Here is a 14967-nt window from a genome sequence, read left to right on the forward strand (position 1 = left end):
CACCTCCCCCACCCCCGCCCCACATCTATGACTTTGTGAACTCCCTGGAGCTCATGGATCGACTCGGGGCTCAGTGGGGAGGGATGCCCATGTCCTTCCAGATGCAGACCCAGATGTTAACTCGGCTCCACCAGCTGCGGCAGGGCAAGGGATTGACTGCTGCCTCGGCTGGTCCCCCTGGTGGGGCCTTTGGGGAGGCCTTCCTCCCATTCCCGCCGCCCCAAGAAACAGCATATGGCTTGCCCTATCCTCTGTATACGCAAGGGCAAGAAGGCCGAGGGGCATACTCCCGGGAGGCCTACCATCTGCCTTTGCCCATGGCAGCCGAGCCCCTGCCCTCCTCCTCAATCTTGGGAGAAGAGGCCCGGCTGCCTCCCAGGGAGGAAGCAGAGCTGGCAGAGGGCAAGGCCCTACCATCAGCAGGCACCGTGGGACGCGTGCTGGCCACCCTAGTGCAAGAGATGAAGAGCATCATGCAGCGAGACCTTAACCGCAAGATGGTGGAGAATGTGGCCTTTGGAGCCTTTGACCAGTGGTGGGAGAGCAAGGAAGAGAAGGCCAAGGTGAGGCTAGGGCCTAGGGCTGGGGAGGCCTGGGGCTCCTCTAGGCCACACAGGTCAGAGGACAGAGATGATGGAGGCAAGTGGGGAATGAGAGTGTGGGTCCTCAAGGGAATGCCCTGGCTGGGCAGGGGAGTTTGCAGCACTGAGCAGCAGACACGCATAGGCCTGAGAGGCCAAAGAGCTTTGTCCTGGTTCCGTGGCTTACTTGTGGTGACAAGGCCCTTAAATCTCATTGGGCTTCAGTCTTTTCATTTTGCCATTTGTGAAGTGGAAATAATAGTAGCTATTTCATAAGGTTGGTGGGATAAATGAGTAGACTTCTGAGAAAATGCCTGTGCAGGGACTGGTATAGGTGTGACAGAGATATGTCACATGGAGGAGCAAGTAGATGCCTTTCTATATTCCTGGGGTCTAGGAGTAGTTCTCAGGAAGGAGGGAATGCCTGGGTTCTGGGCTCTGGGGCTCAGTCCCCCTACTGCCTGCAGCCATTCCAGAATGCAGCCAAACAGCAAGCCAAGGAGGAGGATAAAGAGAAGACAAAGCTCAAAGAACCTGGCCTGCTGTCCCTCGTAGACTGGGCCAAGAGCGGGGGTACCACGGGCATCGAGGCTTTCGCCTTTGGGTCAGGGCTGCGAGGGGCCCTGCGGCTGCCTTCGTTCAAGGTACCGTGGTCTTGCTGAGCAGGGTGGGGAAAAGGGGGAAGGGGTCCCCTTCCTTGGTCAGGAACCACGAGTATTTGAGTTCTAAACTGGCTCTGTTTTTTCCACATCCCATCTAGGTAAAGCGGAAAGAGCCATCGGAGATTTCAGAGGCCAGTGAGGAAAAGAGGCCGCGGCCCTCTACTCCAGCTGAGGAAGATGAAGATGGTGAGTGGGAGGAGGTCAGGTGGAAAGAGAAGGGAGTTGGGCTGCATGGATTCTGACAGGAAGCAAGAGGCAGAGTGGAAGGGCCAGGGTGTCTTGAGGAAAAAGGCAAGTAGAGATTCTGGTACGGGGTTAATATAAAGTAATCTGAGAGGCATGAGAGCATCAGATAGGGTCATCCCTGCATTTCAGTTGTGGTTCTTGCTCTAGCATACTGTTCGAAGTTTTCTGTGTCTTGGTTTTTCTACCTGTGAAATGGAAATAATAATTTCAATATCTAGAATCACAGGATTTTGAGGTTAAGTCATCTCCCCAAGTTTACCATCCAAAGCTTATGCTCTCCTACAACCTTCCCCGCATTTTGTCTAAGTCTGAGCTGTTGGTTGACAGCTTACGTGGCTGGGAAACTTTGTTACTGAGTCAGATCTGCTTCCCTGGAGACCCGTTAGCCTTAGCAGTCTTTTCTTGGGCCAGGCATAACAAGTCTGTTCCTCTTCCACCCGAACCAGAAAATATGAAAGGTAAAAGAGGCGGGATGTGTTTAAAGTTGTATAAAATGTTAGGTAATGGTGAGGTGTTGTGTTTCTCTGCTGAGCTTTAGGTTCTTGTTTATGAAATGAGGCTTGTGAGTAGCAGTGGTATCTTGTAACGTTCCTTGCGTGGGGTCAGGGACAGTAACTTATCGTTGATAGTAAATTGCCCTGACTGCCATTTGCCTGGCTAGACCCTGAGCGAGAGAAGGAGGCTGCAGAGCCAGGACGCCCGGGGACCAAGCCTCCAAAGCGAGACGAAGAGCGAGGCAAGACCCAGGGCAAGCACCGCAAGTCATTTGCTCTGGACAGCGAAGGGGAGGAGGCATCCCAGGAGTCCTCCTCAGAAAAGGTGAGTGGCCAGGGAACTGGGGCCCCATCCCCATAGCCAGCTACTCTTTGGGCTGGAGCCCAGACAGCTGTGCCTCGTGGAAGACCGGTTATCCTTTTCCTGCTAGTCCCCATTTGTTCCTTTTCTTAAGGATGAGGAGGATGATGAGGAAGATGAGGAAGATGAAGAGCGAGAGGAAGCTGTGGATACCACCAAGAAGGAGACAGAGGCGTCAGATGGTGAGCACAGACAGTTGAATAGAGTTCTGGTTTGGGGAAGAAGGGATTTGGCCACCTGGCTAGCCCTTTGCTGAGCCCACATAATTTTCCTGTTGGGGGCACTTTTGCCTTCCACAAGAGCAACTGTTTTAGCCACATCCTTTAGAACCCTTGACTCCTTGGAAACAATAACCCCAGTACTCAAAATTCTCCCTTCAGCTCCCCTTCTACTGAAACACCGCTGTCCCGGAGGACAGCCCAGCAGAGCCTGTTTGTTTTCCCGAGCCCTCAGGGTAGGGCATGCCTTCTCCTGCTGCAGGTGTCCCTTTCCTTTCCACCTCAGGGTACTGCTCTTCCTTTAAGGCCCAGCCCCCAAGCTGTGCCGCCCCTTCCCCTCCTCATAGCTGCCATCACCAGCCACTCCTCTGTCCTTCAGTTGGACACCTGTTTGCTTCCCCACATTCATTGAGGTCTTGGGTACATGTTTAGTCTTTTGATTCATTTGTTCAGAGTCTATATCAAGCCCCATCTCTATGCCAGGTACTGTTCTAGGTATTTGGGATGTGGCAGTGGCCAAGACAGACGTGGCTCCTGCTCTTGCAGAGCTGGTGGTTGGGGGAGGAGGAGACTTGACAAACAAGTGAACATACAGTATTGCTTCAGAAAAAGAGTTGTGCTTTGAAGAAGATAAAACAGGTTAATGGGATGGGGAATAATAGAGTGCAGGTCCTGTGGGGTAGATTTACTGTTTCTTGCATGGTGATCGAGAAGTGCCTGTAAGAGGCGCTGTTGCAGCAGAGGCCAGGATGGTGAGAGTGGTGATCTGGGGGCCTCTCTTCAGTAGAGCAGGGTGCAGGACTGTCTGCTAAGAATGAGGGCTGCCCCCCCCCCCCCACATCCACTTGATCACCAGTTCCCATCAGTTTCAACTCCCGAATGCTGCTTGAACACAGCGCCCCCTTTTGTTCCTGCTCTGCTGCCTTTCTCACTTAGATTCTCACAGCAGTCCTGACTCATCTCCCTGTCTCTTTTTCCACCCTTCTCCCTCTATTCCAGTCTATTTTCTAAACTGCTGATAGAATTATCTTTTCTCAGATGCACACCTGACCCTGTCACCTCCCTCCATAAAGTCTTCATTGGCTCCCTGTTTTCCACAAGGTGACTCCTCAGCCTGACACCATAGGCCATTTATAATCTAGCCTCCGCTTCTCTGTTGAGCTCCATCTCACCATCCTCCGTTCCCCTTCCCAGCCACACCACCTTCTCGTCTACCCAATTATGTTCCTCAAAGACTGAACTTCTTAGGTTTCTTAGACCCTTCCTGTGTGTTACCAATCTCTCAGAGGCATAGAGCATGTAATGTTTTTTAAGCTTATTTTGCCTCAGAATCCTTTTTCACAGTCCTTCGTCCAGACTGGCCACAAGACCCACTTTGGGAAAAGCTTTGGTAGTCAGAGCAGACTACTTGCCAGTGTCCAGGTCTCCATCTTCTCTTGCCTTTGACATCCCTGCTTAGTCCCCACGTCCGCATGGTGGACTCCTCCTTGTCCTTCCCGGTATCAGCATCTCCTCAGGGAGCCTTCCCTGACGTGCTCCTTCAGGCAGAGTCCAGGCCTCCCTCCGCCTTCTTCCCAGCCCCTTGTGCTGACGTTTGTCACACTGCGAACAGGTGGTTTGCTCATCCAACCCCTTGATACTTGGCACTTGCCAGCACCTAGCATAGAGCCTGACATCCACAGTGAATGAACCTGTGGCTTGACCAAGTGAGGGTCTGCCCGCCTCGCCTGATTGCCCCTTCTGGATTTCCAGGCGAGGACGAGGAAAGCGATTTGTCCTCCAAATGTTCTCTGTATGCTGACTCAGATGGTGAAAATGATAGCACGTCGGAATCTGAGAGCAGCAGTTCCTCCAGCTCCTCATCTTCCTCCTCCTCGTCCTCCTCGTCTTCCTCGTCCTCTTCTTCATCCGAGTCATCCTCTGAAGATGAAGAGGAAGAGGAGCAGCCAGCAGCCATTCCCTCAGCCTCACCACCCCCCAGAGAAGTCCCAGCGCCCCTGCCTGCGCCTGTGGAAGAGCCCGAGCCAGAGAGGGTTGCAGGCTCCCCAGTTGCACCCTTGCCCGAACAGGAGAAGTCTCCAACAAGACCTGCAGGTAGGTGGTACATACAAAGAAAAAGTCACTACCTCCTGTCACTCCCCCTCGGACATGTTTATGGCCTAACACACCCAAACTGCGCTGCTGTAGTGGGTTACAGAGCCAGACCAGGGTTTTTGGCTACTAAAGTAAAACTGGGTGGTCTTCTCCCAAGTAAGTTAAGGAGAAAATCCCCAATTTAATAAATTCCTGCTACTAAATTTTCTTAAGCCCATTGTTTAATGTGTAGGTATACATTCAGGTGATTAAGTGGGCAGATAGGTAGAAAACAAATAAGAATAACATTAACTCAGAACTTAGTTCTGTCTTTCCTTTGTGGATTGTTACGTTCAGTTATTTGATAGCACGTACATATCATTTATTCTGCTGAGTGAACTGCTCGTTCGAGCAATAGATGTTTATTGAGTACTCACCACAGCCAAACAGGTGTGAGGGATATGATGGTGTGCCTAGCACGCCTGTTCTCACCCTCATGAAACTTACTATCTACAGGGAGAGACAGTTTAGTTGAGTCGTAAATACATAGAAAATCTATGATAAGCACAGGAAGGAAAACTACAGGGTACTCAGAACCTGAGCACATCTGCGGGCAGGGGAAAGTCTTCTCTGCTGAGGGAAAGGGCCGAAATCTAGGTGAAGCAGCAGGAAGGAGGGATTAGCATGTGCAAAGGCCCTAAGGCAGGGGAAACAGCAGGTTGGAAGACCTGGAAGAAAGCTATCCCTCCTGAGGGTTAGAGGGTTGAGAGTGAAGGGGAGCTGAGCTGGGGTGGCTAAAACTAGAGAGGTAGGTCAGGGCTGGGCCATGCATGGGTAGAAATTTTGTGTTAGAAATTTGGTCTTTATCTAAATAGGAAGCCATCAGGAACAACACGATTCAATTTGTGTCTTGAAAAGATGCCGCACAGGGAAAACTTGGGAAGGGGCCAGTGTGGATGCAGGGTGACTAGTAAAGAGGCTTTTGCAGTGAGTAAGGCAAACTGGTGGTAACTTGGACTAGGGTGTTCTACAGTGGAATTAAATAAGTGAGTTTTTAAGATATGCTTCAAAGATGGCCTCCCAGGGATCTCTCGCTTGAACATTAAGGAGAATCTGTAGTCTGAGATGGGCAGTGACGGCTGGAAGACCTCCTAGTGCTGGTGCACTCTGCTTAGGTCCAGGCCCCATGAGAAGAGAAGTCGAGGCTCTCATACCTCAGATGACTATGCAGCCTCTCCTGGGTCTACTGGGTAGCAGAAGAGCCTCTGCAGCCACAGGCAGGTCAGAGGGCATCAGTCTTAGTACTCTTTCATTCTCAGTGGGTCAGGAAGGAGGAGGGGGACATGGCCATATTTGCATTTCAGAAATTCCATAGTGGCAGGAGGAGGAGAGATTTGGAAGACATGAGGAGGGAGATGGGGTGACATTGGGAGCTTTGAAGGGACGCAGGTAAGATAGAAGGGCATGAACCAAGCAGGATGGTTGTAATGAGGTGCCAGGGGAATGGGTTGGGAGTAGGGATGAAGAGTTGAGAGAAATTCAAGAGATAAAATGACTTGGTTAAACTGCCTACCAGGAAAGGAGAACCAGGATTAGGAAGAAAACTTGAGTTTAGGTGGGGTTGAGTTTGAGATGCCTCTGGGACCTCCAGGTAGAAACACTGGCAGTTGGATCAATAGATCTGAAGTCTGGAAAAAACAGTAGGCTGGAAATGAGAGTAGCAGAAGTGTAGATGTGAATTCACGTCTAGACCCTAGGCAGATGCATGGAATGAGAGAAAAGGGGCAGAGCCATTGAGTCTTATGAGAGATGGGTGGGCAAGGGGGAGCCGGAGGACACTGGAAAGGGGCGATCAAAAAGGTGGGAAGGAATACAGGGAGTGGTAAGTTTTGAACGTCAAGGGATGTTCAGGTTTTGTAAAGGAGGGAGTGGTCTTGTGTCATCAGGCCACAGGAGAGGTGGTGAGACAGGAAAAGTGTCTGTTGGATTTGACAGTTAGGAGGTCACTGGTGACCTTATCAATTTCAGTTGAGTGGTTCAGACCGAAGCCAAGTTATGGTGTGTTACAGAGTGAGGGGAGATGACAGAGATAGTCTTCTGGAAGGGGAGGCTACTCTTGCTGAGAGAGAAGTTGCAGGATCACGGTTGATAATACTATTGACCACTTACTGTGTGCCGGGCTCACAGTAGGCACAGGCACACATAAGCATAGCGCACTGAGAATTCATTTTTTCATTCAGTCCTCACCATATCCCTATTATTGCTATTTTGCAGATGAGGAATTCAAGGCTTAGTAAAATGCAGGAATAAGCTCAAGGTTACCCAGCTGGGAATGGAAAGACAGCAAGAAGAGAATGCAGGGTTGATGAGGGCTTAGCTTTTCTGAGTAGGTGAACCTGGGCATGCTCCTGCACTGGAGGGAGGGGGAGCAGGTAGGTGGACTGGGAGGGGGTCCTTGCCGGAGTGGCATTCCTGGGGAGATGAAGGGGATGGACTCTGGATCTGATGCAGGTGTAGCCACAAGTGATGCGAGATTCTGTGCCCTGAAGGCTCTTTTTTCACTCTGTGTAGTAGGAGCGTGAGGGGGACTATGGCAGGAGCCGTGGGGAGTAAGGATGAAAGCTGTCAGCAATGAGGCGGCCCTCCTGGAGCTGAGGCCTAGGAATGAGGAGGGGAAAAGGCTGCTGGTTGTGTTCCCAGAGTGGAGGTGGTGGTGAGGACTTGGGGATGTAGAAGGTGCTGTGACAGGAGGGGACAAAGTTCAGGCCTGGGGTCTGGGCAGGGTAGAGAAAAAAACTGATTTAGGAAGGGGGTGATGGGTTTGAGGGAGATGGAGGGATGGGAAGTTGAAAAGTGCAGTGAGGTGAACTGAAAAGACAGTGGGCAGTGGTGGGGGGATCTCCAAGGTGGAGCTGTTCTGAGGGTTGACAAGGTCAGGTGTGTGGTTGCTGGAGGGTAGCTGAGGGTGAGCAGAGGGGGTCACTGAACATATGAGAGTCCAGGTGAACAGGCAGGATGGTGAAACCCCCCTGGGTAAATGGCAGGGGTGGGAGAGGAGAGGGAGATTTAGGCAGGTCCCTTGGTTTTAAGCGAATGAGAGGGCATGACCGGGAAGTCCAAGCTACCAAGGACAGAGGCCTGTGCAGCCCAGAGGACAGGCTATGGCTCCAGGTAGGTGGGGCCTTACTGAAGGCTCATTGAGTTCCTAGTAACAGGAACCCGTTTCAGTCAGTTTAAGTAGAAAAGGGGATTTGTTTACAGGGTCTGGCCTGTCTGATAGAATCCAAAGACAAGGACCAGAACGCCTTTTGGACTCGGGTTCTTTTCTGTCTTCTAGCCGGGTTCATTCTTCTCTCCTCCTGCAAATGGGCTTCCTCTGCTTCTCCATTCCAGCAGAGGGTGTCCACCCACACCCACCCCAAAGACTGGCCACAGACAGACCCACTCTTACATTAGGTCATTATTCTCAGGGAAGTTTCTGGTTGGGCTGGCTTGGCTCAGGTAATCCTGGTAGTGATGTCAGTCTTAATGGCCCTGGGGGAGAGGAGGTAGCTCATGCAATAGAAACTGGCTTGTAGGGCCTTGCCCCTGTGAGTCTGAGGGTACCAGGAGAACAGTTCTTGGAGAAAGGTGGGAGTTATTACTGACTGGACAGGTACCCCAAGGGTTGTCTGCTAAATGAAAGGGATGGGCAGGTTTCCTCTAGGACAGGAGCCGAGGGGAATCTGAGCAGGGAGGGGAATTTGTTCTCCTTAGCAGCCAGGCTTCCAGGGGACACAGTGGGCTGGGGGGATGGGTCAATGGCGGAGGCTGCCCACCATGGGAGGGCCGAGGGTGAGCATCTGAGGGCCTCACTAGCTTCCGAGTGTGGATACTGCTAGCTGAGACCCCAGATGGTGCCCAGAGCCTAGGAGACAGCAGGCCGAGGGCCTTGCTCGGGATGCAGGTTGGGAACATCTCTTGAGGCAGTGGACACAGGCTGATCACTGCTTGGGCCTGGTCTGGTGCTGGTTGCCCTTTAGCTCTGTGAGTGTAGAGCCACATGTGAAACCACTGAGTCCACAGGCCCTCCAGAGCACAAACTCAGCCCACACTGCCTGGGTGCAGGCTTCGTTCTGTCATCTGCTGTGTCACCTTGAGCAGGTCTGTGCCTCAGTTTTTTTATCTGTATGATAGGGTTAATGTAGGACCCACCTCTTAGAGTTTTTGTGAGAGTTAAATGAGTTAATAAATGTAAAAGGCTTGGATTGGTTTAGGCACAAAATACTAGCTATTAATCTGCTGCTGCCAACATGAAGACTGGCAGGCGTGAGCCCTCCAGCCTGTGCTTCTGAAAGATGTTGCCCACATATAAAGAGGTCAGTTAGAACTTCACAGATGGCATTGAGCTGGGTCTAAAAGCCTCATGGTAGGCTTTCCCCATGGACGAGGAGGGAGGATGTGCTCTCTGTCCCAGGGGTTGAGCTGGGGAGACACAGCACTGCCTGCTCAAAGATAGTATATCCCCTCCCCAGCTCAGTCCTCACCCTTTGGATCTCAGCTTAAACCTCCGCTTCTTAGGGGAGACTTCCTCCTCACACCCTCCCCACTAGGGCAAGTCCCCAGTTCTGTTTAGCAGGGTGAGGAGGAAGGCAAAGTTTTATAAAATACTTTAGTACAAAGATTTGGCTTCTTACATTGTATCTTTTTCACTTCACTAAATATTGGTTGTAGTTGAATAATGGATATTTTAGTTGAAGTCTGGCTAACCGAGTCCTCATTGTGTCAAAAATTGCCATGGTCCTCGTGCCTAGTTGTTGGATGTCGGTCTGTCCCTGCCAGTCTTGGTAGAAAGGCTGGAATCCAAGGGTGTGCGTGGAGACCTCCCCAGCCCGACTTTTTGCAGTGTGGGCTGTGCGTTTGTTTTGTGTTGTTGTCTCCCACTGGACTGTGACCTCTGTGAGGACATTGAAGGTGTCTGTTTGGTCAGCGTGTTCTCCCCATATCTGACATAGTTGGTGCTCGATGCATGTTTGTCGGATGGATGAACGAGCAGGTGTGAAATCCCATCCTGTCAAGGGAGCCCATAGTGCTGAAGACATTGTGGGGCTGAGAGGCAGGAGTGTCTGTATGTCTGTCTGAGTTTCCTGGGCGGAAGCTGAGAAGAGAGTGAACATAGCCTGTGGAAATGACGTGGCCAGAGCCCAGCTGAGCCTCAAGTCTCCTGCCCATAAACAAGTCTGTCTGATGATGTCGGCCTGGATGCTGACTATCCCTTTCCCTGTGTGCTTCCTTCCCCAGGTCCCGCTGAGGAGCCACCTCCCAGTGCACCCCAGCCTCCTGCAGAGCCACCAGCTGGGCCCCCAGCCCCAACCCCCCGCCCTGATGAGCGCCCCTCTTCTCCTATTCCTCTTCTGCCCCCACCCAAGAAACGCCGGAAAACCGTCTCCTTCTCTGCAGTGGAGGAGGTGCCAGCCCCAGAGCCTCCCCCAGTTGCCCCACCACAGACCAAGTCTCCTGGCCCAGTCTGTCGCAAAGTCCCCCGGCCCGTGGAGCGGACCATTCGCAACCTGCCCCTGGACCATGCGTCCCTAGTCAAGAGCTGGCCCGAGGAGGTGCCCCGAGGAGGTCGGAGTCGTGCTGGAGGCCGAGGCCGCGCCACCGAGGAAGAAGAGGCTGAGCTAGGGACAGAAGTAGACCTGGCAGTACTGGCCGACCTGGCCCTGACTCCAGCTCGCCGTGGTCTGGCTACCCTGCCTACTGTTGACGACTCAGAGGCCACAGAGACCTCGGACGAGGCGGACCGCCCCAGCCCCCAGCTCTGTCACATCCTTCTGGAGCATAACTATGCCCTGGCCATTAAGCCCACGCCCTCCACACCAGCCCCTCGGCCCCCGGAGCCGGTCCCTGCCCCTGCAGCTCTCTTCAGCTCCCCAGCGGATGAGGTCCTGGAGGCCCCTGAGGTGGTGGTGGCTGAGGCGGAGGAGCCAAAGCAGCAGCAGCAACTGCAGCAGCAAGAGGAGGGTGAGGAAGAGGAGGAAGAGGAAGAGGAGGAGTCCGAGTCCTCTGAGAGCAGCAGCAGCAGTAGCAGCGATGGGGAAGGGGCTGGTCGGCGGCGCACCCTCCGCTCCCACACCCGCCGCCGGCGGCCTCCACCCCCACCCCCACCCCCGCCACCCCCCAACTTTGAGCCCCGCAGTGAGTTTGAGCAGATGACCATCCTGTATGACATTTGGAACTCGGGCCTGGACTTGGAAGACATGAGCTATCTGCGGCTCACGTATGAGCGGCTGCTACAGCAGACAAGCGGGGCTGACTGGCTCAATGACACCCACTGGGTCCATCACACGAATATCCTGAGCCGCAGAGGCCACCTGCCCAGGCCCAGGGGGTGGGGGCGGCCTTCCCTGGGGTCACGCAGCCAGGCAGTGTCCTCGGATCCCTCCTGCTGTCTGTCTGTCTCCCTCCCTGTCTGTTCAGCTTGCTATGCCACACTCAGCCGGGGCACCTCCTCTGGTTCTGAGCCATCATCTCGCTCTGCCTCATGCCTTTTTCTGCCTCCCAAAGCTTTTCTGGGACTTCACTCCTGTCGCGCACTGAGCATGCTTGGCAGCGAAGGCCAGCCACCCTTTCCTGGGGCTGGCCTGGGGTGGATGGAGAGGAGCAGGTCTTGGGGATCTGGCCAGTGAAGACCCTGTTCTCTTCCTTAACACCCTGCACTCACCAACCTGAGCACTCCAAAACGCAAGCGGCGGCCCCAGGACGGGCCCCGAGAACACCAGACAGGCTCAGCCCGCAGCGAAGGCTACTACCCCATCAGTAAGAAGGAGAAGGACAAGTACCTGGATGTGTGCCCTGTCTCGGCCCGGCAGCTGGAAGGAGTGGACACTCAGGTAGGGCCCTGCCCTGATGCCTGGCCCACTGCATCCTCTTCCCGTACTTCTGTCACTCACTTCTTTCTCCTGCTTCTCACAGGGGACTAACCGTGTGCTTTCCGAGCGCCGGTCTGAGCAGCGGCGGCTACTGAGTGCCATCGGCACCTCTGCCATCATGGATAGTGATCTGCTAAAGCTAAACCAGCTCAAGGTGAGGGGTGGGACTTGGGAAGGGTAGGAGGCTCGGCGAAAAGGCTGGAGCAAGGGGAGCTGCCATGTAGGCTTGTGTGGTCCCCCGGGAGTAGAGGTGGGGGGCAAGTGGCCAGAACACCCTCTGCCCTGGGAGGTCTGTAGGAACCGTGAGGAGCTGGGTCGTGGGAGGCATCCAGCAGTACAGTCCCTTCTGTCCCCCAGTTCCGGAAGAAGAAGCTCCGGTTTGGCCGAAGCCGGATCCATGAGTGGGGTCTGTTTGCCATGGAACCCATCGCAGCTGACGAGATGGTCATCGAGTACGTGGGTCAGAACATCCGCCAGGTGAGGCCCCACACCAGCCCCAGTCTGGCTTCTGATCTGACAGCAGCGTAGGATGCTCACTTGAGTGCCATTTGGCCTCTGGATAAAGCCTCACATGCCCTCCCAGCTCCAAGACGTAGCCAGTGAAACCAGCCTCCTCCCAGTCCTAGTAAACAGATGTCCTGCCCCAGCAGGACACAAGACTGATGCCGTCTCTCCCCTTAAGGATCCAGGGAGTGGGGGAGACGGGCATTGGACACATAGCAACGCCAAAGAATAGTGTTTGGTATTAAAGGGGAGCTTGCGGAGGCGGGGCCGGTGGGAGCACACACTGAGGGGACCGGAGACCCCTTGGGGATGGTGACGGTTAAGGAAGAGCTGAAAGATGAACTGGAAGAGCTGGAAGATGAACTCACAGGCCCAGGTGAGGGGAAGTGTGCTCCTGGTTGTGGGACAGCACGTGCAGAAGCCCGGAGGTCATGTAGTCATTTGAGGGCAAGGAGGTCAGGATGGCTGGTTAGAAAACTAGGGCCAGTGGCAGCAGTGTGTAGCTGGGGACTTGGGGGGACTGCACGGAGCTCGGGAGCTTAGGAATCCGTTTGAGCCTGTAGTGGGAGAAGCGGAAAGGGGGAAGCTTCAGCAGAAGAGGACTGGGGAGTTAGAAGCACCCCGTGGCTGCGGTGTGAAGAAAGAGCTAGTCTAGTCTGACACCAGTGTAGGGGCTATTGCAGAGATCCAGGCCAAGGTGAGGGTGGCCTGGACTAGGCAGTGGCTGTAGAGGTGACAGAGGAGTCTGTGAGGGTAGGTCGTTGGCAGGGCCGGGCAGTGAGTTGGCTTTGGAGTCGTAGGGCAAGGGAGGATGTGAGGCCCTTTCTCAGGGCACTGCCATTAGGAGTATGGCGGGGCCCCAGTGCGATGGGACGAGGAGTTAGGAACACGTGGTCAAGAAGAGTTCCAATCTAGACATGTGAGGTTGCAGTGCCCCAGGGACATCTAGCGGGTGACGCCCAGCAGCTCCACTGAGGTGGATTTTGGCTGGAAGTGGAAGTTTGGGAGGAGTCCCCACCACTTTGCTGGTGGTTAAAGCTCTGGAAGGGAGTGACATCACCCAAGGAGAGAGTGTAGAGGGCTCATTGTCCCATTTTTAGGGAAATAGGAGTTGCTCCTTTTCGCACAAGGGTTTGGGCCCTAACACGGACAACCTGTCATTTACATTGGCCAGTGGCAGCCAGTGGGTGCCTAATTTGGAGAGAGGGTCCTAGGAGAAGAGATGGGTAGGTTCAGTCCATGAAATGGCCACTGTCATTTCAGGAACTGCCCCAGCCCCACAGCAGTCTGGGGGCCCCATAGAGACCAGGCAGATGCTCTCGGAGGAGCCAGTGGCTCTTCTGCCCAGTGCACCAGTGCCAGTTTCACTGGAGTCCTCCTATGGGTGACTTAATCAGCATGGGTGGCCAGAAGGGGGAGAGCCCCAGGAAGCAAAGTCAAGGAGGAGTCAGTGCCTTGGGCTAGTGGCAGCCAGAGGCAGAACTACAGGTCCAGGCCTGCTGGATCTGGCCTCTGGGGTGATAGGGCAGGCTGTCCAGAGGGGTTTGGGGGGCAGGCCTGGTCTGGCAGGAAGTGGGCTCAGGGCAGATCTGTGACTATTGCATCTCATCTGCCAGATGGTGGCCGACATGCGGGAGAAGCGCTATGTCCAGGAAGGCATTGGCAGCAGCTACCTGTTCCGGGTGGACCACGACACCATCATCGATGCTACCAAGTGTGGCAACCTGGCAAGGTTCATCAACCACTGCTGCACGGTGCGCTGGGATCCAGCCCAGAGGGTGGGGTGGGGGGCCAGGGGCTGGGCCACCGCTTACACTGCCCTCCCTCCCTCCCGCAGCCCAACTGCTATGCCAAGGTGATCACCATAGAGTCACAGAAGAAGATCGTGATCTACTCCAAGCAGCCCATCGGCGTGGATGAGGAGATCACCTACGACTACAAGTTCCCACTGGAGGACAACAAAATCCCGTGTCTGTGCGGCACTGAGAGCTGCCGCGGCTCCCTTAACTGAGGTGGGGCAGGACTGGCGCCCACACTCCTATTTATTCCCCCTCAGTGCCCTGAGCTCCCAGCACCCCCCAGCCTTAGTGGGTTCAGCAGGGCCCACGTGCCCTCATGTCCAGGTATGGGGTTGGGGGACCTCAAGCCCAGCCAGGGAGCCTCAGCCCCTTGAGGCAGCTTCTGCCTCCCCTGTCACCCTTACCCACCGCCCCCTAATTTTTTTTCTTTGCGGAGAAGAAGCTGTAAATGTTTTGTAGCTGCCAGCAGCTGTTTCCTGTGGAAACCTGGGGTGCCGGCCTGTACAGATCCTGTTCTTGGGGGGCTACACAGCCCTCTTGCTTTGTGTTAATGGGGAATTCCTCTTGTGCCCTGCGTGCACCCCTCCCCAGTTTAGGGGTCTCTAGGGGCAGTGGCCATGTTCTCCCCCTGGGGGGGGCCCTGCGCCCCCAGTCCTGGGGACTCCGTGCCTGGAACCCTGCCTCATCTTCTGTTCCTGCCAGACCCTGTGGGCCACTCTCCCACCCTGGTATTGGGAGGCTCTAGCCAGGCCAGGATGGTGGGGGGTGGGCCCTCCCTGTTGGGCTGGATTGTATATATGTTAATAGCGCAAACCCAACGCCACATTTTTATAATTGTGATTAAACTTTATTGTACAAAAGTGCTTGGTCAGTGTCTTTGGGGGAAGGGCAGGGTGGGAATGGGGGTTGAGGACACAGAGGGTGGGGCAAGATGAAGAGAGGGAAAAGTGGGTGGCGTGAAGTTTGGGGTGGGTAGAGGGGCCTTCACGCAAGAGCCTGGACCTTCAGATCCAGCGCCATTGCTTTGGACCACCTGACAGGCTATGGTGACATGACAGCAATGCCAGAAATCCCCCACCAGTGCCAGCCAGAGCCGCATCAAGGTCAGGCCTCCCTTC

At 54.4% G+C, this 14967-nt stretch overlaps 1 protein-coding gene across 1 annotated transcript in view; it reads left to right on the forward strand.

The window, feature by feature from the left end:
• Positions 1 to 14709, forward strand: part of SETD1A (SET domain containing 1A) — a 20727-nt gene extending 6018 nt beyond the window's left edge. The window contains exons 8-19 of the mRNA XM_012660164.1: positions 3 to 563; positions 1049 to 1225; positions 1342 to 1429; positions 2151 to 2308; positions 2439 to 2526; positions 4315 to 4656; positions 9916 to 10965; positions 11335 to 11507; positions 11590 to 11700; positions 11904 to 12023; positions 13667 to 13804; positions 13888 to 14709. Coding sequence (XP_012515618.1) covers positions 3 to 563; positions 1049 to 1225; positions 1342 to 1429; positions 2151 to 2308; positions 2439 to 2526; positions 4315 to 4656; positions 9916 to 10965; positions 11335 to 11507; positions 11590 to 11700; positions 11904 to 12023; positions 13667 to 13804; positions 13888 to 14061 — 3180 coding nt within the window. The 3' untranslated portion in view covers positions 14062 to 14709. The remainder of the gene's footprint in view (positions 1 to 2; positions 564 to 1048; positions 1226 to 1341; positions 1430 to 2150; positions 2309 to 2438; positions 2527 to 4314; positions 4657 to 9915; positions 10966 to 11334; positions 11508 to 11589; positions 11701 to 11903; positions 12024 to 13666; positions 13805 to 13887) is intronic.
• The last annotated feature ends 258 nt before the right edge of the window (positions 14710 to 14967 follow it).

Source organism: Propithecus coquereli, unplaced genomic scaffold (genome assembly GCF_000956105.1).
Source record: "Propithecus coquereli isolate 6110/MARCELLA unplaced genomic scaffold, Pcoq_1.0 Scaffold66, whole genome shotgun sequence".
Classification (NCBI taxonomy): domain Eukaryota; kingdom Metazoa; phylum Chordata; class Mammalia; order Primates; family Indriidae; genus Propithecus; species Propithecus coquereli.